This window comes from Brassica napus, chromosome C1, assembly GCF_020379485.1.
Source record: "Brassica napus cultivar Da-Ae chromosome C1, Da-Ae, whole genome shotgun sequence".
In the NCBI taxonomy this organism is placed as follows: domain Eukaryota; kingdom Viridiplantae; phylum Streptophyta; class Magnoliopsida; order Brassicales; family Brassicaceae; genus Brassica; species Brassica napus.
Window position 1 is genome coordinate 34,267,163 of NC_063444.1, and position 21,783 is coordinate 34,288,945.

The 21,783-nt window shown below is 30.9% G+C and overlaps 2 protein-coding genes and 1 long non-coding RNA gene across 3 annotated transcripts; 1 reads left to right on the forward strand and 2 right to left on the reverse strand.

Annotated features, from left to right (window-relative positions):
- Positions 1 to 4,029: 4,029 nt before the first annotated feature.
- Positions 4,030 to 11,060, reverse strand: LOC106374799. Its single transcript, XR_001275092.3, has 2 exons — positions 10,481 to 11,060; positions 4,030 to 10,412 (listed from the first exon to the last, which is right to left on the reverse strand). It is a non-coding gene; the product is annotated as an uncharacterized LOC106374799 (long non-coding RNA).
- Positions 11,061 to 16,597: 5,537 nt separating this feature from the next.
- LOC111212466 lies at positions 16,598 to 19,399 on the forward strand. Its single transcript, XM_022714018.2, has 4 exons — positions 16,598 to 17,494; positions 17,578 to 18,189; positions 18,442 to 18,546; positions 18,956 to 19,399. Exons 1-4 carry the CDS (start codon positions 16,598 to 16,600, stop codon positions 19,397 to 19,399), a joined length of 2,058 nt encoding a protein of 685 aa, XP_022569739.2.
- A 790-nt stretch (positions 19,400 to 20,189) lies between these two features.
- Positions 20,190 to 21,554, reverse strand: LOC111212465. The gene is made up of 2 exons (XM_022714017.2): positions 21,136 to 21,554; positions 20,190 to 21,070 (listed from the first exon to the last, which is right to left on the reverse strand). Exons 1-2 carry the CDS (start codon positions 21,316 to 21,318, stop codon positions 20,852 to 20,854), a joined length of 402 nt encoding a protein of 133 aa, XP_022569738.2. The 5' UTR covers positions 21,319 to 21,554; the 3' UTR covers positions 20,190 to 20,851.
- Between the last annotated feature and the right edge of the window lie 229 nt (positions 21,555 to 21,783).

The window sequence follows — 21,783 nt, forward strand, 5'->3', positions numbered from 1 at the left end:
ATTCAAATTCAAAATTAATTTTAAAAAAATAATCTCAAATCTAAATCTAAACACTATAACTTTAACCCCTAAGTCATAAATCTCAGACCAATATACTCTAACCCCTAATATCCAATATTTTTTTTAAAAAATCATGTTTTAATCCTATTTTTAAAATACCTTAACTTTAAACCTAAACTCCAAATCCTCTTCCCCATAGCTTCAAACCTTATATCATAAATCTAATCTCAAAGGCTATAGTTTCAAATTTCAAACTTAAACCATAAACTCTTTTTCATTATTTTTAAAAATATTAAACCTAACCTTCAAACCGAATACCTAATTAACTTCAACAGTAATATTGGTTTAATGTGGAGAGCTTATGTATCACAAACTTTGAACTTTAAACTAAAATATAATTATTATACACATAAAATTTAGATTAAACTAATATCTAACCCATTTAAAAACCTAGTTTTTCAAATCAAAACCATTTACATATGACTTAAATAAAATCATTTTCAACACTACTTATTTAAAAATTGAAATCTAATAAATTTTATAACTTTATATAATTAATTTAAAATGTAAATAAATAAGTTAATTGCTATATAAAAATAAAACTAGAAGAATAAAAGCCACAGTATTTATATTATACAAATCATATATAAAATCACAATCTTTACAACTATAAACAACTATTTAATGAAAAAAGAAAATTTATCTTTGGCTTATTCTTGAAAACAAATATTATAATTTCTCACCCTTGATTATTGTTGATTAAATGGCCACAAATTGTTCTTTTTGTGTTTATTCTCCTCTCTTCTCATTGGCTGATATTTAGGATAATTATTACGACAATTTGTTTTCTCTTCTTTCTTCCTTTTGTGACAATTTTTGTTTCTTCTTCAACATTTCTCTTCAAGGTCTATACACTATTTTCTCCAAACAACATCGTTCTCAAATATCTCTCCTCGACTCCTCACTCTCTCCTTTTATGTGTGAGCCCTCCTCTGCAACGCCTCATCTCCTCCTTTCTTTCGCGATTCCACATCCTCTGCGAGCGGCTCAAGATATCATACGGAAATTCATCTCTTCCTCTGCCTCACTTTCTAGGTTGCATGGAAATTCTGGAACGGAATCTCTTGAAAATTTGTGAAAATACATTGGAAACATGTTTGTTGCATTTAATAAACACGATGCGTTTCCATTTTAAAAAATTGTGATTCTGCTTTGGAAACACGAAAGTATGACTATTTGTCATTTAGTGTTAGTGATTACTTGTTTATTTCATTTTCTGTATTTCCATCTACTAGTTGACTTGTATTTTAATAATCTATTCTCTCTGCTCCCGAAAATAAGATTTTCTAAAGTGTTCACGCTTATTAAGAATTTAATAAATGTTTATAATTTAATTTTTCTTCTACTTTATTATACACTTTTCAATAACATTTCACCAGCAAAATTTGATCAATTCAAATATTTTCATTTAATGTTTCTTAAAAGTATAAAAAAATACCTTAACCATATAGAAAATCTATCTTTTTGGAACAAGTAAAAAATCTAAAACATCTTACTTTCGGGAACGGAGGGAGTATCATCTTCGATACCTTTATTCATTTCCGTTTGACATGGAATGAAGTTGACTCTACTGTTTTAAGCCATGTCCAACAAGACACCAAAACATCAAATTTAGTGTAATTTCATGTACAACAAAACATCAAAATTGACACCATCCACTAAATTTGATGTAATGTAAATAGTGTTATACATAATTTGGTGTAACATTATTCATCACACCAAATATATAAAATACATATTTTATTATGTTTCTTTTAATAATATAGTTTAATTACTATCAAATTTATAATTAAACATAAGTATATTGTATTATTTGTATTTTAAATTTATTTTCACATAATTAAAAAAAATATTTTTTTATTTATTTTTATTTTCAAAATAAATTATTAAATGACTATTATCATTTATCACTTACAAATAATAAAAATATAAATAATATCTAGATGTGATAAAATTATTATTTATCAATTACAAATAATAAAAATATAAAAATATAAAAATGAAAGCATCGATTAATATATAATATTACTTTTGAAGTAAAGTTTGGTATCATTGTTGGAGATGACAAAATTATCTTTACACCAAACCACCAAATTTGGTATAATTTTAACACCAAATTTGGTGTCATTGTTGGAAATGCTCTTAGCGAAGAATAACATATTTTGGTTTTCTAAAATTTTTATTTAAATTTGTATAAAATGAACAAAAAGACAAAATTTATGTTATTGAGTTTCTTTTCTTAGATAAATCAAGCAAAGAAAAACAAATAAAGCTTACATGTTAATTAATCACACACACATGTATATATGTATATATATATATTAATTTTATATTAATTATATACGTTTCTAAAACATTTGTATTTCTTTTTTTCTTTCTAAATCATGTTTCCACGTTTCAAAACGTTTTGTTTTCATGTATACGTTTCTATTCCATGCAACCTTACTCACTATCCTCTCTGACTCCAGTGCTTCTATCATCTTCTACAATTCGTCGAAAATTTCTCTTCTGCGAGCAACTCAAGACATTCTCTCCTCCTCTACGACTCTAGACCTCTAGTCCTCCTATACGACTCCAGACTTCTAGTCCTAGCTCCTCTATAACTCGCCGACATTGCTCTGCGACTCGCCGACATAGCTCTTTGTGACTCGTCGACATAGCTCTGCGACTATCCGGCATAGCTCTTCAACTTGTCAGAGGTGGCTGCGGAGGCTGGAGAACATGTTAATTAGGTTTGGGTTATTAGATTTAGGTTTTCATTTTAATTTGGTTTATGTTTAATTAAATGTGTTTTAAATTTGTAAGCAGATTAGTTTGTAGATTGATTTTATCTTTAAACCATATTTCTATTAATAAACCAAAATTTTATTAATAAAAATCTATTATTAATATATTTAAATTTATATAGAAATTCTAATTTATAAAATAATTCCAATTTAAAATTATTTTCTGGTTTAAATTTAAGTTTGAAATTAATTTATTTTTAATTAAAATGTAACTAAAAATACATGATTACAACACAATGCAACAAACACGATTAAACATTACTAAATATACATGATTGTTTCTGTTTCATTTCGTGAACATTTATGCCAAGACAAAAAAAAATTGTCCAAAATATGACAATTTAGTTTACGATTGATCAGGGTCAATTTTTATCACGCCGAATATATACACACAGATTTTTGTAATTTTTTGTTACTATATTGATTTATAGAAATAGTCTAAAACACAAAAGTTATCTTGTTTATATCACATTTTTTTACTATTTAGAATAAAATTTCAAATAAATCATAAATACTTTGTAGTTCACCCATATAAATACATAGCAATATCAAATTACAATGAAAACACCCCCCATGATATATATACTTTTTCTTTTGCATTATATAATGAATTTTCTTATGTTATTGTATTAATGATATACTACGAAGGTTATATAATTTGGATAAAGAAAAATAATTCAACATTTATTTCATTATCAATCAGATTTTTGTTTGGTGGGGGGGGTAGGGGTAGTATAAAATAAGATTTGTTCTTGTGGCTTGAGACTAAAGGGATAAATGGTATATGATGATGATCGTCGATCGATGCTACGTTTTAATCTGTGTGACACATCACCGTTTCTGGACCTATGTGTTTGTCACTTTTATACCAAACGGCCCATATTCTTTTCAAGTAGCATTTTCTAAATTCCATTATTATTTTATTCGTCTAATTAACTGTGATAAGTCAATCAATTATTGTACTTTATTAATTAACAAGTCATTGTTTCGTTTTCTCCTCTTTTCTTTTCTTTTTCTTGTTAAAAAGCCCCTTTTCATAAATATTAATACTCCGTATTATTACTGTGTTCCATCTGATACGAGAGCCACACAAATTAAAAATTGATTTTGTTGTTAAATCTGATAATGGTATAATTAATCCATCTGATCATATTCATACTGCTCGAATGAACCTGTGCCACCGTCCGGAAAGAAAAATGGTTTACCGATATTCGATTTGCATCCTAGCAAATCATGCACATACTAATCGTATATCTTCATCCATCTATTTTTAACAAAATATAATATTATTAACTAAAAAATATATTAAAATATAATTGCTGGTCATGAATATAATTGTTTGTCATGACTAATGAAAAATTCACAAAAAGAACCAAAACAATTCAGTTTAAAAAAAAACAATTTCAAAATTTTTTAAATCAACAATATACTTAAAATTCAACATCTCCGGAGAAAAAAAAAATCAAATGAAACTCTTGTTGGATAATGGTTACTGGGGAAAGACCAAGACTTAAGACGTCGCAGTTAATATCATCATATTGAGAAATAGTAATAATTAATTAAAAAGCTTAATGGCCCTCTATGCTAGATAACGTATTGACTTAATTAAAGAGTTTCTATTAAATACTTAAAAGGTCGCGATTAATACGGAGACAATTAGGTCAGATCCGTGCAACTATGAAGACTTCGTTAACCAAATCAATCTATACTACTATTAGGAATGAATTTGCTTACTTGTCATATTTTCAATAATTTTAGGATAACTTATTAATATAATTAATATTATTATTTAAAATTTTATTTATAAATATATTTATATATATATCATGATATTTAAGATAATTAATAAAAATTAACATAATCTACTGATGTATATACTATATTTTATACATTATTTTTAAAAATATATTTAATATGTATACAAATATCATTAGGAAGCAAAAGACTCTACAAATTATAGTTTTTCAAAGTCAAAATTTTTATATCATTTTTTGAATTTTTTTTTCAAATTTTTTTTTTGAAAATTGAAAATTCTTTTTGAAATTATTTAAGTATTTATTTATATATTTATTAGAATCTCAAATCTCACATCCTAAAAACCTATCACACCTCTCAACTCTAAGGTTATAAATGTTTTTTTCCTCTTTGAATAAAAATAAAAATTACTCTCTCCGTTTTGTTTTATATGTTGTTTAAGGTTTTCTCATACATAAGTTAAAAAAAAGTTTTCTCATACATATTTTATTTTCTATTATACCACTAATTAATACATTAGTATTTTGTGTGTGTGTTTTAATTAATTAGCTGAAAAATAGAAACAAAATTGGAAAAACTATCAAATATTTGCATTGAAATATAAAATATAACTTTTAATAAAATAAATTTTAAAGTCTACGATGATAATTAAAATGGAAAGGAAGAAGTATTAAATTAGATTTTCAGGTTTAGAATGTGTCACATCCAGGAACCATCATATGTTTTTGTCAGTCCATCAGATGTTCTTCTAACGGTCTGGACGATCCCATCTATAGACCGTCACTCCTCTAGGCTCTTCTTAACCGACACTTGGATTTCCATTATTATCGGACAGACGCACACATTTGTGCTAGATTAGCAGCATAAATTAAGAAATTGTCAACATCTTATATATTATAACAGAAGTCACAACTTTGATTCATGTGTGATTTTTTTAAAAATAGACCTAATAGACATATTACTAGAAAATTATGTTATATTTAATCTCTAATCTTATCATTATTATAGATCTAACTAACTCATTTTATAGATTATAAAAACTAAATAATATGTCTATAACACAATATTACTACATTATAGGAATTAAATAACTATTAATCATTTCCAAGCAAAAAAAAAAATGATCGGAAAACTCTGTTATCAATTTTTACTTCCATATCATGTACCATCGTATTTGAAAGAGACTGCAAGGAGCAAAAATATTTCTCGAGACTTCTACACCTAATCATGTAAATTTTTAAAACTAAACTGATTTCACATTGATTTGTCTTTTGTATATAGTTCATTTACAAAATATAATTAAATGTTTAATTGAATTCTTTATAAAATTTATACACGAAGCTTTAAGTTTAGTTTTTGTTAACTTTCTTATTTTGTGAAATGTTTGATTATCTTTGGAGATGATAATATTTTAATATTTCCAAATTCTATTTCTATTTATTTATTCAAAAATGAAATACTAATCCAACAAACAAAAAAATATATAAGAAGAAATAAACACATGTGAAAGTTTGAAACAATCTATTTGATGGAGAACAAGTATACTCTAATATTATTATGTTTGAACAACCTTAATATATTCGATAATATAAATCTGTGAAGCTAAAAGTTTAATTTTTTAATAACTTGTGAAAGTTTAAAACAACCAATTCAATAAAAAAATATACGTTAAAATTATTATGTTTTAAAATGTGATAAAAACACCTTATATATATTATAATATATACCAATTTAGAATTAAAAACAAAATGTTTATATAAAAATAAATGAAAACAAACATCCGCGCAGATCGAGATCTAGTTTGTTTTCTTAATATTAATACCAAAACAAATTAGCTTATTTTTCAACTTAACAATTCATTAGATTCTAAAACATAACCAATTAGTCATTTAGGTTCTATAAGAAAAAATTAACATCTCTAGATCTAGCATTGCGAGGCAAACGAGATAACATTTATACTAAACTAAAAGCACTAAATCTTTCTTTATTGAAAAATAACCCTTGTAGTTCGGTAGGAATAGCAAGCCGATTTTCGAGTAACACTTATACATGTCATCTAAATCCATATAATCTATCTCAAATTTCGACCCAGGATTTGTATAGCTTTTTCAAGATGAACTTAGTTTAAAAAAAAAATAAAAAAGCAATAAGACGAACTTAGTTGACGATTAATATATATGAGATTCATGCACTCGTTTCAAGACGAACTTAGTTGACGATGAATAGACCACTGCTCCAAGTTACGTATGTAATATTGCTATATACTCAGATAATGATAAGACACTATATGTATAGATGCAATATGAAGAACATGTATGAAAATTGAAGTAGGTGATGGAAAACGACAAGTAGTCAAAAAGAAGGACCCACACGGCAAATATGAGTGGATACTTTGTTTGGCGCAGATAGTCGGATAAGTGTCAGCGACTCATTATTCTTTTCTTCAAACCTCAGATCATGATACTAACAAAATTTTCAACTTTTCCTGAGAATTTTTACTAATATTTATATTTATTTTTTATGAACATTATTTATTTTATTATTTTCGGAACCAAAGTTTATTTGTTAATTGTTTATTAGTTTCATATATTTCAAATAAGTTCAAACATACATTTAATAGAAAATTAGCTAGAAATCGTCCCCATAAAAAAACAGTTAATTTTATTTATTTATCTCAGTTAAAACAAACTAGATTTTGACCCGCGCTTAGAAAACGCGAATTTATTTTTGAAATTAAATAAATTATTTTAATTTTTATTTATCTATATAAAATAGTGTATAGGTTTGAGAACATTTATTCGGAAACGCAAACCGAACTTTACCAAACTGAAAAACCAAAACAAAAATTGAACTGAATTTCATAAAGAACCGAGTAGATCATATATCTCTAGAATCAAAAAAATTGAAACCGAATCAAAAACCAAATGAGTACTTGAATTTTTAAAATACAAATTACGTACTTACAAATATTAATTATATATAGTTTCTAATAAAAAATATCTTAAAATACTATTTATAAATTGAGTTACCCGAAAAACTGAATTACCCAAATATTTTTATACAAAATATTAAAAATTATCTGATATTTTATTTGAACAATTTAAATTGCCCGATTTTTTTTTTTGTTTGCATATTAGCAAGTTCTCAACTTTGCTATTAAACCCAAAAAAAAACGAAATAACACAACTGACCGGACGTTTTAAATTTTTGAATGGTTTCTAAATTTCTTGAACCAAAACACCAATAACCAAAATACTCAACCAAAAACCGTATGTTGAAGAATAAAAATAAAATAAATAATGTTCAGTTTGTTGCTTATAACCTAGCCATTCTATCTCTTTTTATATCATTCTGCTGGGTATAATTACAGTTAATTTTATTTATTTATCTCAATTAAAACAAATTATTTGAATGTACCAAACAAAAAATCCTAACAAAATCCTCGTTTTGGAGCAAGCACAATGTTATTTTAGAAATACTTAAACATATCAAATTTAGTAAAAGATGTAACTGTAATTTGTAACATTTCAAAAGAAAACATACCCAGCAGAATGATATAAAAAGAGATAGAATGGCTAGGTTATACGCAACAAACTGAACTAATGCACAGTCTGTGAAAAGAAAAACTGAGAAAAATTTTAATTACTATAAATAGACCAAAATATTTAGTCATAAATTGTGGCAAAATTTTGTAATGATTAAAACTTGTAAACTTACAGAGTCATATACGAACCATTATTGATAACCTAATTTTTATCTCGTATATTTATAACTATTTAATATATATAATTATTTATAATACTTCAATTTTAATTTATACAAAATATGTACTTTATTTTAGTGATGAGATGAAGTCTCTGAATATTAATATTAAAACTCAAATAGCTCAAAGCGTATTTCTCTCCAGAAATGAAAGTTCTGGATCTCATATATGCAGGATGTCATGCTGACGCAAGGATGAAATACAGAAGATTGCGAAATAATAAACTTTCGTACGATTAAAATTTACAAACGACGATGATACGATCGGAAAATAATTATGGCTGTGGGGGTAGTGAACTCCATAAGTAGATAAAATGAACAGTCTCCTCATAAGAAAAGAGAAGAAGAAATAGTTTTTTTTTTGGAAAAAAATTAGTCAGTTACACTAAGTATATTCTAATACAGTAATATGGTTGGAAACCATCCAAAGTATTAGAATACGTTAATAATTACACCATGTATATGTTAATACACATGGGCGAATCTAGAACATTTATCTAATGGGTGCACAACTGTTAATAGAAAACAAATTGCTAATGAGAAAGTTCGAACCTAGGAATGAATTGGTGCACAGGCTTCTGTTTACCACCTAAGCTAATTAATTTCTAACGGTTTTACACACAAAATTTAGGTTTTTAAAATAATCGTGGGTGCACTTGCCCCCATACCTTATAAGGTGGCTTCGCTACAGTTAATACATGCCACATATACAAAGTTAAATTTAATATGGTAGCAACATCATAATCGAGTTTAATTGATTTTAAACTTAGTTATTGGGATCATTCTGTAATTTTATAAACCTAAACCCTAATAACAAACCCCGACCCGACATAACTATTCTTTCCCCAAATCAATTTAGTTAGGGTTCTAAAGTAAAAATTAAGGATTTCGAAAAGAGATACTGAAAGAGATTTGAGAGAACAGAGAGAGATTCAATTTCTTCATAATATAGACATAGAGAGAGTCAATTCCAGGGCCACGATGAGGTAACAGAGACATAGAAAGAGAATCGATTTCAGACTTGAGAGACAGAGACAGATTGTTGAATCGAAGAACATGATGAAGTAATCAACTGTGAACCCTTAATTGTTTACTTGGATTTAATCAAAGTTAGAGTGTCAATCGAAGAAAGAGGCTCTCTCTGTCTCTCAAATCTCTCTCAATCTCATTCTTTTCGAAACCCCTATTTTTTTTTTCCTTTAGAACCCTAAATAAATCGATTGGGGAAAGAATAGTTATGTCGGGTCGGTTTATGGGTTTGGGTCGGGTTTTATTAATAGAGGTGCATGTTTATAAATTTACAGAATGATCCCAATAACTAAATCTAAATTCAATTAAACCCGATTATGATGTTGCCACCATATTAAATTTAAGTTCATATATGTGACATGTATTAACCTAAACATGATGTAGTTATTGACATATTCTAATACGTACTTTGGATGGTTTTCACCATATAAGAGTATACTTTGTATAGCTGACAAACTATTTCCTTTTCTTTTAGTAAAAAGGATAAGTTATTTTACCAGTTTTCAATTTTGGATAGAGGTACATAGGTAATAAAAACACGTATGCATAAATTTAACTCCTAGTAACAGCAATAAAGGAAAAAATGCAGCGGACACGATATCGACAGATCGATATCCCAAACGCACTTGCACCTTAATTGAAGAGAGAGATTACATGAGAGAGCTAATTGACGCCGTTGATTGAAAGTTGTAAATGAAAGACTGAAATTGGTCGTTTCGGCGTATTCCCAATCACGTCTCTTGAAGATAAACTAACTAACCCAATAAATTTCTAAACTGGAAAAACAACTAACGCATAGACATACCGAGAGCATAGGCTAAACTAATAATTTTATTAAAGAAGATAGAGAATGAGTTTCCACAGCCAAGAACCTGATACTGAGAGACAGAGACCACTAAGGTGATGTGGATGCAGTCTCGGGATGCTACAGAAGCTACCTAAGCTCGTGCGACTACTCTGAGAGAGGAAAACTTCTCACAAGCCCTTGTGGCTGAGAACCAACCACATGACCTCCCAAATCTTAACAGTAAGTGCACTGGTTGAGAGCAAGAAGCCAAAATTCAAACACCTTTTCAATAGGCACATACCTCACAAGAGACGCGAGGAAGAGACGCTACAGCAGATACATGGAGTACAAATCTCGTTAGGGCTCCACACGCCACCACAATCGATGTCGAAACTCTAAATCCGCAAAAAAAAATGAACTTGGTTGAACGATTTGAGAAAGCTAGATAAAGGGTTGACACCTATCCAAATCCCACTCCTCATCTCCGCTCCTGTACCACCAAATGAGTGGAAAATATGCAGCAACAAACCAGACAGCACCGTCAACCCCGACGACAGCCTCTTGCACAAATCAGCTCTTTTGTGCATGAGTTGTCGTCGATTAAAGAGAGAACAAAGGCGGCGAGACAAACCCATAGCTCGAGCAAAACAGACAGGAGAAAGAAAAGGCCGATGAAGTAAAGAAAGAAAGAATATAGTACCCTACGATTCCGGTCGAAGGGATTACTGACGTCAGAAAAAAACTGAAGAGGCGATAAAATTTTTTTTATTATAAGAAGAAAAAATAATTAATAACGAAGGTCAAAAGAACAACAAAGATTAATACAATACAATTGTTTTCAATTCCAATGCTTTTAATATTATAACTAGATTAAGATCCGCGCCTTGCGCGAGATAAACATTATATATAAAAATTATTTTATGTATTATATGTTCTTACATATTATGAAATAATAAATATATATTGAATAATTAAAAGTCTGTAACTATTACATATATAATTAAATTGGTGCGAACGTATAAATCAATTTTATTAATCCAAACTTTTTTTAAAAAAAAATTGATAGGATATGTAATTAAATTTAAATGATATTAACATACATAGTATATTTTTAATATTAATGTCTATTTTATTTTTTTATTTTTTTTTAAATGATGCTTTCTACTCATATGTTTTTTTATCATGTGTATTTTTAATGGCAAAAACTTTAAATTACTGATAGAAAAACTTTTATTGTGGGATTAATAATTTTAGTAATTGATAAAAATTTATCAATGTTAGTTCAAAACTTTTATCAAAAAAAATTATTCAAAGTAAATTTTGAAACTAAAATATTTATTTATTCAATATGGTTTATAGTTTAATTTAGAATGATATATATACATATATATTTTAAATCTTAATGATTAATTAAATTAGACTTTTACTTATATAATTTTGTAATCATTTGTATTTTGTCATAACAAAAATTTTAAACCATGGATCGCAAAATTTGAATGTGAGACTTTTAACAGTTTTAGTAATTTATAGTCATTTTTTAAAATTCAAAATATAAAATATACAGAAAAATGTAAATTTTTATAATATGGTTATTGTGTTTTTAAAAATATTATTTTAATAGTTTTAAATTAAACAAATTTGATAGAAGATACATTTTTTTATCAAATTTTTATTATTCAAAATCATTAATTGTCATATATATTCTACCCACATTAGACAATTCCGTAATCTTTATTTAATGAAATAATAAATGATATTAATAATTAATTTATGGTTAGTTTAATAAAAAAACTTATTATATAATGAGATGGACCAACCTATTTCTCTAATAATTCTAAGAATCATTCTAGTGATGACATGTGGCTACAAAAAAAAGTTGTAATGTTTCACAAATAATATATAGGAGATTTTTACTAGTTCCCGTTTTCTTTTGCCATTCCAATTTTATGATGGATGTCGCATGTGTGCAGTATTTTTTTAATAGAAAATTTAGTTTCATATCAATACACCAAGAACCCAAGGCAATCTCCGAACAGATCATCAAAGATTCATGTACTTCTCGTAAACTAAATTATCACTAGTTTACCTGTCTGGATTTGAGTTTTGGCCCAAATAGTTTACATAGTGTACCGTAATAAATGATAGGTTCACTTTCTGGCATTAATCACATGGTATTCCAAATTCAGATAAGGCAGTGTAGTACACTTTCAGACCAGTCCACTTTATAGTAATAAATGTGTTCTTGTCGGGACCGACCGGATCAACCGATAGAGCATATAAAAAAGTTCATTTATTTAGTGTTAAGTCCTAAGTATGACAATTATAATCTCTAATGCGTGTACAGTTGTACACTACATCTTATATTTATTTTGAAAACCCGAATTTATTTGGGATTGTAATAATGTCAGAGTAAACCCACAACATTTTATTTGTAGATACATTGCAAATTATATAAAATAAACATTGAATACAATAAAAAAATTCTACAAATTAAGAATGTTAAGATTATAATATTTATTAATTTATATATTATTTTCAAGCTTATATATTTTGAAATATGTTGTTATGTAAATATAAGAACAAAATTGATTTTTAGAATATATACAGAGAATGAATTATATAGATAATGGTTATTTTATTCGATTATTTGGTGTCTTAAATGTAGCATTTTTTCGTATGTAAGGAAAAAATAACATCAAAATATTCTAAAGAATTTAAAAAGTTAAAAATATAATCACTGTAAAGAAATAATAAACAATAAAATATTTATATAAATACATATATTGAATATTAAATTATGTTTATATTGTGACCATATAATTACATAAAAATAAAAATTGTTATCTTATTATTTTATTATATTATATTTTATTTTATAGTGGACTAATTTCTGTAAAAGTTATTAATTTATAAAAAAATTTACTGTAATATCTTTTGGTCCTTAAACTTTTTTTAGTGTAAATATTAAAATTTGTATCAATTTTTTGTTTTTTAACAGAACATACAAAGTGAACTTTTGATTGTTTGCTGAGAAAAGATTTACAAATTTGTAATTATCTTTAAATTAAGAAAAAAGTAAATAGTAATAAACTCCAAATATTTCATTTGACACGCTAAATGCACATAAGCACAATCAAAACATATATGTATTTGGTTATGTGGCTATCGATCCGTGGTTGACCAATGCATTCTTATAAGTTTCACTTTTAGGTAAAGTTGACGTTGACTAAGTTTATATCTTTTGTATTTTAATTTTCTACATAAAGGGTCAACGCAGAACTCAAGATCAATACAACTCTTCAAATATCGTGACACGAACACGACGAGCCGCCCCACGCTTCTACTCTCCAGTTTTGTCCGTTTTCGTTTGTATTATGAAAATCATCGTTAATAGATATGAAATAAAAGGCAATAGCATTTTGAAATATAATAGAGAAACAAAAGTTATCAAGTGGATGGTATTTTGAAGTCTCTAAATAGTTCGACTTTATTTAATAAAAGTGATTTATAATTTAAATGAAGTATTATCATGGTTGATTCTTGACTTGAAAAAGAACTATAGGCAAAAAAAAATCTTACTTTTGTCAAAGTTTACAAGAAATACTTGAAAGATCAAAATGATTTACTTCGTTTATGATTTTGATGGATTTGATGAACTGATCTCACCAAAAAAAAACTAAACTAGATCGTAAATCGCGTTTATACATTTTAACCAAATCTGCGCATGTGTAAGTAAAATCCTAAGAAAGGCAATTCGTATGCCCCAAACTCTTTTGCTGTCAAAAAGCCCCAAATTATTTTATATATGATTAAAATATAATAACAGATTAATATCTCATTTTCTTCGACTTTAACTTTTTTTTTTATCGTCATTCTTCGACTTTAACTATTAAAAATAAAAAAAGTTATGATTTCTTTCATCCATTTTTTTTATTTAGACCGTTTTTAGAAAATTTATAAAATATATGCTTTTTCTCAAACATTTTAAAATAAATCATTATTTAACATTAATCTAATACTTATTTATTCCTAAAAATTATAAAATTCCATATATTTCAAATATATATACACGAGGTTTAATTGTAGCCATAATGTAAATAACAAATTATTGAACCAAACCTAGCTATCAAAATACAAAGAAACCAAACTTTGCAAATTATTTTGCACGTCTTCGATCTTCATTATTTACTGGGAAATTTGATCTAATGACACAAAAAATAATAATTCATCAAATGTACATAACAACGTAGGTGTTAAGATACACCCTATAGTATGTATTAATCACATTTTCACCCCTATGTATGCGTGTGTGTTGTGCTAAATTTTGTTCATTTGTAAATTATACATATGTTACCCCTTATAATTTTAATTGCTTTTAGTTTTTGGTAAAAAAATTATTCAGTTTTAAGTTTCACATAATATATATATTTTTTTTTTGACAGCAAACAATCACAGACTCATGTAGACTCTGTAAACCAAATTGGTAACTCTGCATCCATGTGTACAACGAAAGACGATTGTTGACGGGCACCGCGTGCTAAGCTATCCGCCTTTAGGTTCGCCGTCCTGGATACATGAATGATTTCCGAGTTGAGAAAGCTTCTTCTTAAAAGCTTAATGTCTTCACATAATAAAAACATAGATTTTTTTCTAAACGTAATATGTTTTGAATTTTTTTAAATAAACATATATATTTTTAAATTATATATTATATTCTATAAATTAGGTTTTAAATCTATACTATATGACAAATTTATATAGTTTAGTTCAAGTTCAAAATTTAAATGGGACATTATCTTGTTTTGTTTTATTCTATTTAGGATATGACTGGTTTCCTCGCTACCACCTGCAAACGCAACTTTTGCGTTTGGTACCGATTGTTGGCATTTTGCAACAATCACTCATACAGTTCTAAACCGATTCAAATTGCTTTAAACCTCATAAATTCAAAAGGTGGTTCCAGTTAGCGTTTGCGGACGGTTGTAGGAGGATACATTTTTTTAAAACAATACAAATACAAAAATAAAATATTCAATATAAATTTTAAATTGAAATTATAAAAATAGTAAAATATATCTATTATAAAATTAATATTATAAAATTTTATAATAAAAATATTTTCTATAATTTTTAAAAATTTAAAACTATAACTGTCTAAATATATTTTTATATTTATTATAATATTATGATTTTTGATATTTTTATAATTATATACAATGTAAATATTGTTAATATATTATTTAACCGCTGGTGCGTTTGGTAGTTAACCAGTCATAAGTATCCCGCAAACGCACAAATTTCTAACCGCAGAACGAGTCGTACAAATCTCTTAAAACCTCTAGAAACCACAACCACCCGCATCCGCAAACTCTCGCAACCGCAACCGCAACCGCAACCGCAACCGCAACCGCAGCCGCTGCGTTTGAACTAGTCAGACCCTTGATAAACATAGAATAGAGATACTTTTACTCCCTCCGTGCTGTGTTGTTGATGTTAGGCGATTGTTGTATTCTATGTCAAATAAATAATGCAGCATAATATAACAACATTATATCCTCACAGCTGATAAAATGTCACGCGCACTCAGGACGAAAGTCGTCAGTTTTGATACCAAATTGTCGGGGTTATTAGAAAAGTGGGTCGCAGAAAAGTTATTAATTTGGGCTTTGGGTCCGTGATAGTTTTTATTGGGCATTTGGGTCGCGACACTTTGCTACCCTATAGGAGTTATGCTACAAAGACTTCTCAACCCCTCCTCTAGCTGATAAATAACGACATTGCCACTCTCTTCTTTACACGTGAGAAAGACCAGCGCGAACCCCAAGACAGACTCGCCAGTTAATTCTCATCCGCAAACCACCACGGTCATTAAACAGCTTTCTTCTCCTCTCACTCTTTCTCTCTCCATCAAATTATTCGTTTGACCTAAAAGTAGAAAAGAAAAGTTTTTTTTGTTCTTAGCTCTCGTGACGAGTGAGAACAGCTTTCAGGTCCGATTTGTGTGTAGCAGGCCCTGTTCTTAGCTCTAGTGACGAGTGAGAGCAGCTTTCAGCTCCGATGGTATCACAATCGAACGCCGCAGGATCTTCCGGTCGTCTCCGTCGACCAAACACACCGAAAGCAAAACCCGTCTCCCGATCTAAGAAGACGAAGCGGTACCCAGGTTCGTTTTGATGTTCTTACTTTACAGTTTACTTTTAAAATGCTATTCAGACATTAGTTTGCGACTCACTCTGTCCTCGCCTTAAATTTTGCATGTCATCACCGGAATGCAGTTGCTTTTTCTAAACATTAGTTTGCGACTCCGTTTTACTAAATACGCAATCATCTCGTTTTGTAGTTTCCGACTCCGACGACGATACAACGCCCTCCTCCATGGATTCCACGGCACCGACATCTCCACCGGTGGATGCCGTTGATGTCGGCTCATCCACAAAATTCCCTAGAAGGCTGTTTGCTCCGGGATTTTTCCCCCACGCAATTGCGGCTGAACATGTACTCCAAAGCCAATGTCATTGCCTCTGTAGCGTCTGCTCTAAAAGGTTCTTCGGCCATGGACCGATTACTCTGCTCTCAGTTTAGCAAACTCTTTCGGCTACCTGTTGCTCGATGCCCGAACTCAACCAAGCTCATTGGCAGCCTTCTCTGCCGGCAGCTTATTACGATTCGAAAATATGAACTTTGGTTCACTTTCGGTAATCATCCTCTTCGTTTCTCCGTAGATAAATTTAAGGAAATATCTGGCTTGAACTACGGCGTATTCGATGTTGAAGACTCAGAAACTGAGGTTAATGAACCAGGTAGTATGTGGAAGCAACTCTTTGATACAACGGTAGGTGAAATAACTGTGGTTCAGGTGCTTAAGATGCTAGAGAACCCATATCTTGCGGATTGGAAACGAGTTCCTTTGGCTCTGATAGCGTTGGTGGACGGGGTTTTGTGTTGTACTAATAAAACACTCAAGCTCACCCCTAAGTATGTCGAAATGCTCAGCAACCTGGAGTCTTTCATGAATTATCCATGGGGGAGGACCTCGTTTTTACACACCATATCTCGTTTTTTGCCTCCCCCGGTTAGTGTCGAAACCCCTGACCCGCTGCACGCACTACGGATCCGGTTATCTGAAAAGAAAACCGCATGCTATGGCTTTCCACTAGCTCTCCAGTTGCTCGCTTTTGAAGCGGTTCCTCAGCTGTTGGCCAGAATTCCCGATGCGGATAACACATACGATTTTTTGGATAACCCTTCGTGTTGTGGAAACACCGTGGTTATCCTCAACACAAACGACATTGTCGCTGTCGAAGGAGAGCCAGATGTAAGTTCCTTCTCTTCTATATTATTTACAAGAGCTTATTTTTGTAACATTCTTTAATTGACCCCTGTTATCTGCCTTTGTAGGTTATTGTAGATTTCAGCCTCGTCCCCGAAGCTGAGCGACATTTCTGGTTGGATGAGGTTGAGGACCCGAAAGTAACTCGTTTAGTCGACCACATCTGTTCTGGCCATACATTTAGAACTGAAGATTTCGAAGGTGGAGACAGGTCATTTGGTAAAGACAATGCAATTCCGGAAGGCAAACCTCAAGGTGTACCCCTTATACAGCGTACTCTACGACCACGTAAACGTGCTGCTGTTGTTATTGAAGACCTAACGACACCCGAACACAATGAACCCGACGTTCCGCCTGAATCAGGAAGGTCTCCAAACGAAGATTTGAAATCGTGGATTCTAGAGCAGTTTCAAAACTTTAAGAATGGGAAATACGAGCGCTTAGACCAGTTTGAGAAAACATTATGTGATCACTTCGGTGTTCCCCTACCTAACATCCACAACAAAGGCAAGAGGAAGGTGGGAGAAGATGATCATGGATACTCCGGTTCTCCGAAAAGTGTCGAGAACCAGTATAAAAAGCAGCGGCCAAATCGGAAGTCAAGAAAAATAAATTCAACGGTTCCTAAGCCTGGACAGGAAATGCATTCGTATCCACTTCGCTCTGCAGACGGCTTAGAGGTACACCCAATTAAACAAGTTTGAAATTTAACATATTCTGATGTTTTCAGATAATGTATATGTAATTTAGAAGCCAGTTTTGTAAGTTAGTTATTTTTTTCTTATCTTGAGTTATAATAACATGAATTTTAAGACTTTGTGTTTATACATTATATACCTTCATGTCGCATTGACAATTTGACATTAGGCTAGATTATATTATTTGTATCTCAACTAGGAAATATCAACATTTGTGTGTTACCCAAAATTCAGGGAACCATAGGAAACACGCAACCTGGCTTCAGCAGGGAGACTCGCGAGAACAACGAGAATTCAACTCTTCTTACTCCACAATTCGATCAGAACGCAACCGATCAGGTTTTATAGGTTTCTGTTTGTGACAACGTGGTTTTAAATTTATTGTATCAATGTTAATGGATGTGTACGTTTTCAACAAGGACAATTCGATCAGAACGCAACCTATCAAGTTAAGTGATTTATAATTTATTTTTCAGAACCTTGTTTTAAACTTAGTGTACCATTTTTAAAGAAGGTGTACGGTTTTCATACATGAGCCACGTACACCAAATGCTGTGCCAGATGAATCGCAGACTCCAAACCCCCTCACAACGCTGACTATTTATAGGGGTCTTTTTTTTGCTCGGCCACAGTCCTATGTGTCACCAGCCAAGGTGAGTCAACCTGCTGTGAATTAGTCTTTTCTTTGGTAACATAGCAGCGTAGAAATTTCTCGATTTTTATATTGGGTTGTTCACACTGCTTGCAGAAAGATGACACCTACATTGGTGAAAAAGCTGTGGATGTCAAGTGGGATGAAGCAAATCCTCATGCATACAGCGCAGTGAAAGAAGTACATGCGGGTGAGCGTCCATCATCAGATCCGAATCCGGAATCTGCCCCAGATTTTGCATCCACCAGAAGTGAAGATAATGTTGGACCTGTTTCCACAAACCTGAGTGGTCAAAAAACGCAAGCACCCGTTATAGAGGGCGGTGTACCTGATTCGATGGCCGTTCAAAATCCGACATCCCCGATTGAGGAGGACGAGAATTATGAAAGCTGCAAAGAAAACATCTCATTTGATTCCCAGTTGCAAGGAAAACACCCTCGAGCTGTAGAAGATATGCCTGGTTCTGAGACGGATGATGACGACAATTATGTGGAGAGTGGTGGTAAACGTGTGCCCAAAAAATCCCAGAAGATTCGCTGAGTATACACCCCAGATACAAGGCTGAAAGGGTTGTTCATGAGCGAGAAGAAAGCTGAGTATAGGCCCCTACCGAAGACAAACCGTGCTATTTTTAAGAAATTCAGCGATATTCTCAGTGAAAACGTCGAGCAGTAAGTGTGGGATATCATTTACTGTAATATACATATAGACATCTTGTTTCCGCTGATTGAAAATGTCGTTCTCCTTGTTTAAATTTGCAGGCAGTTCGCAATCAAAACCAATCACATTGTCACGAGTTCTTTCTTCCTTGACATAGCTACACCCGGGAACTAGTTGTCTGACGATGGACTATATCTTTTTTCACCTCCCACAATTAAAAAATTGTCAACTTTAATTTATTTTTGTAAAATCTTAAAACATCACATGCATGTCATAATGCAAATGTTGTGGAGGCGTCGTGGAAGTGTTCTGCAGAAAGACCGGAGGGTAATGTGTGATCCGTACTTTACAAAGATCATTACCTCAAAGTGGTCTGCTTTCAGTGAAGCCAAGGATAAGTTACATTTTGATTGGGGCACAAACATAGCATCTTATGTCATATGAATGTGTAGGGACAAAAACCTTAAGTTGCAACTTGGTCGCGATATCGACGTGGTGTACGCTCCAATGTTCTGGCAGGATAAGCATTGGGTTGGTCTTTCTATTAACTTGCAGACTTCTAACGTCACCATCTTTGATTCTTTCATCACTGCGAATCCGACTGAAACACATGTCGACGCACACATGACTCCTATTCTGAAGTCCTTACCATATATACTTGAACAGTATGTCGGGTTCACAGACTATCTAATCAAAGAAGGAGAGCGAACTTACGCGTGGAATCGGTTTCCATGCATCTATCACAACAATAGGGGTGGGGACTGTGGGCCGTGCGCTGCCAAGTTCATGGAGATGCATTCTAATGGTGATGGGAAGGAAGAGATGAGTAGAATAACTGACAAAGTTGTGGATAAATTTCGTGAGCAGTATGCAATGGATTGCTACGAGGAATTTGTTGGCGTTTTTCAGGTTGCGAATGAGGCAGGAATGAAGTAGCATCCACTTTATCTTAACTATCCGTTTTCAATGAAACTTGTCTTTCTATATATTTGTATGAACTTCCTATCTGCGTTTTTGTTAAAAGTGTGCAAGATTTTATCATTGTGAATCTATTTTACTTATTCGAACACAAAAAAATATTAACTATCTCGTATTTATCCAAATTGAAATTAATATACTGCATACCATTATGCGTACACTTAAATAAATATCCTGCATACCATATAAATTATTTGAACCTTTTACTCGCAACCAAAACGGAACATTTTCAGTGCTAAATATACAGCGTTATATCGGTTCAAATGTTTATTTAATAGATAAGCATACAGTTAAACAAGAAAATCCTTAACACCGTACACTTAAACAATTAAACCGTACACCATGCTTTAAAAGCTAGTAGAACTCGTTGGAGTAACGGTTCTTAAGAAAGTACTTCAGGTCTTCGATCTCTTCAGCGTTTTTCTTCTCGTCTTCTTCTAAACGACTAAGACGATCTTCAATGGAATATAAGCTTCGAATTTTGAGTTCGTGGTCATCAACCTTCCGCGTTAGGTTTTTCGTTTCCTCTTCAATAGCCTCATCCCATTCTTTCTTTCTGTGCAAGCCATCATTCTGGAAACCACATGTTGATATTAAAAATTCAAAGAATGAAAAGGAATATGTTATAAGTTTGTTACCTCAAAGTGTTTGCAAACGAAGTACTTCTTTCCAATGTCTGTTCCTGCCTTACAGACATGTATGACAATCTGGCCACCGCATGGACAACGTAGCGGAATTCCATTGTCAGAGTCGGCAACGAAGAACAGCATGTCATTATACCTCTTATGTTTTTTATCGTCTTCGTAGCTGGGATCTGTCATTGTAAAAATTTGTGATGAAGATTTACAATGGAGGAGCGGTTTTAAATAGGAAAGTAGTGTGGATGTAAGTTTTAATGTTCAATATGACATTCCAACCCACAAACATTGATTCGTCACCAACCAAACAACCTTCATTTATTTCACCACCAAACCTCTTTAAATCTTAGAGTCTGTTGCGAAAATATTATTTAAATATTTTGTGTCCTTACAGATCTTAAACTAAAGTTGGGCCGTTTGTTTTGATTCAAAGAAAATATAGCCGTTTGGAGAGAAACATATTTTGAACTTTAATTCAAAATAAATGTAGTTTCTTGGAAAAAAATAGCCGTTAAGGGTAAAAAAGAGCCGTTATAGGGAAAATTTCCCTATATAAGAAGATTGAACTGAGATGTTTAGTATTATCTCCAAAGAGAGCTCTTCTTTCTTCAAATTACATTGATACTATATTTTGAGGCGGATTTTATG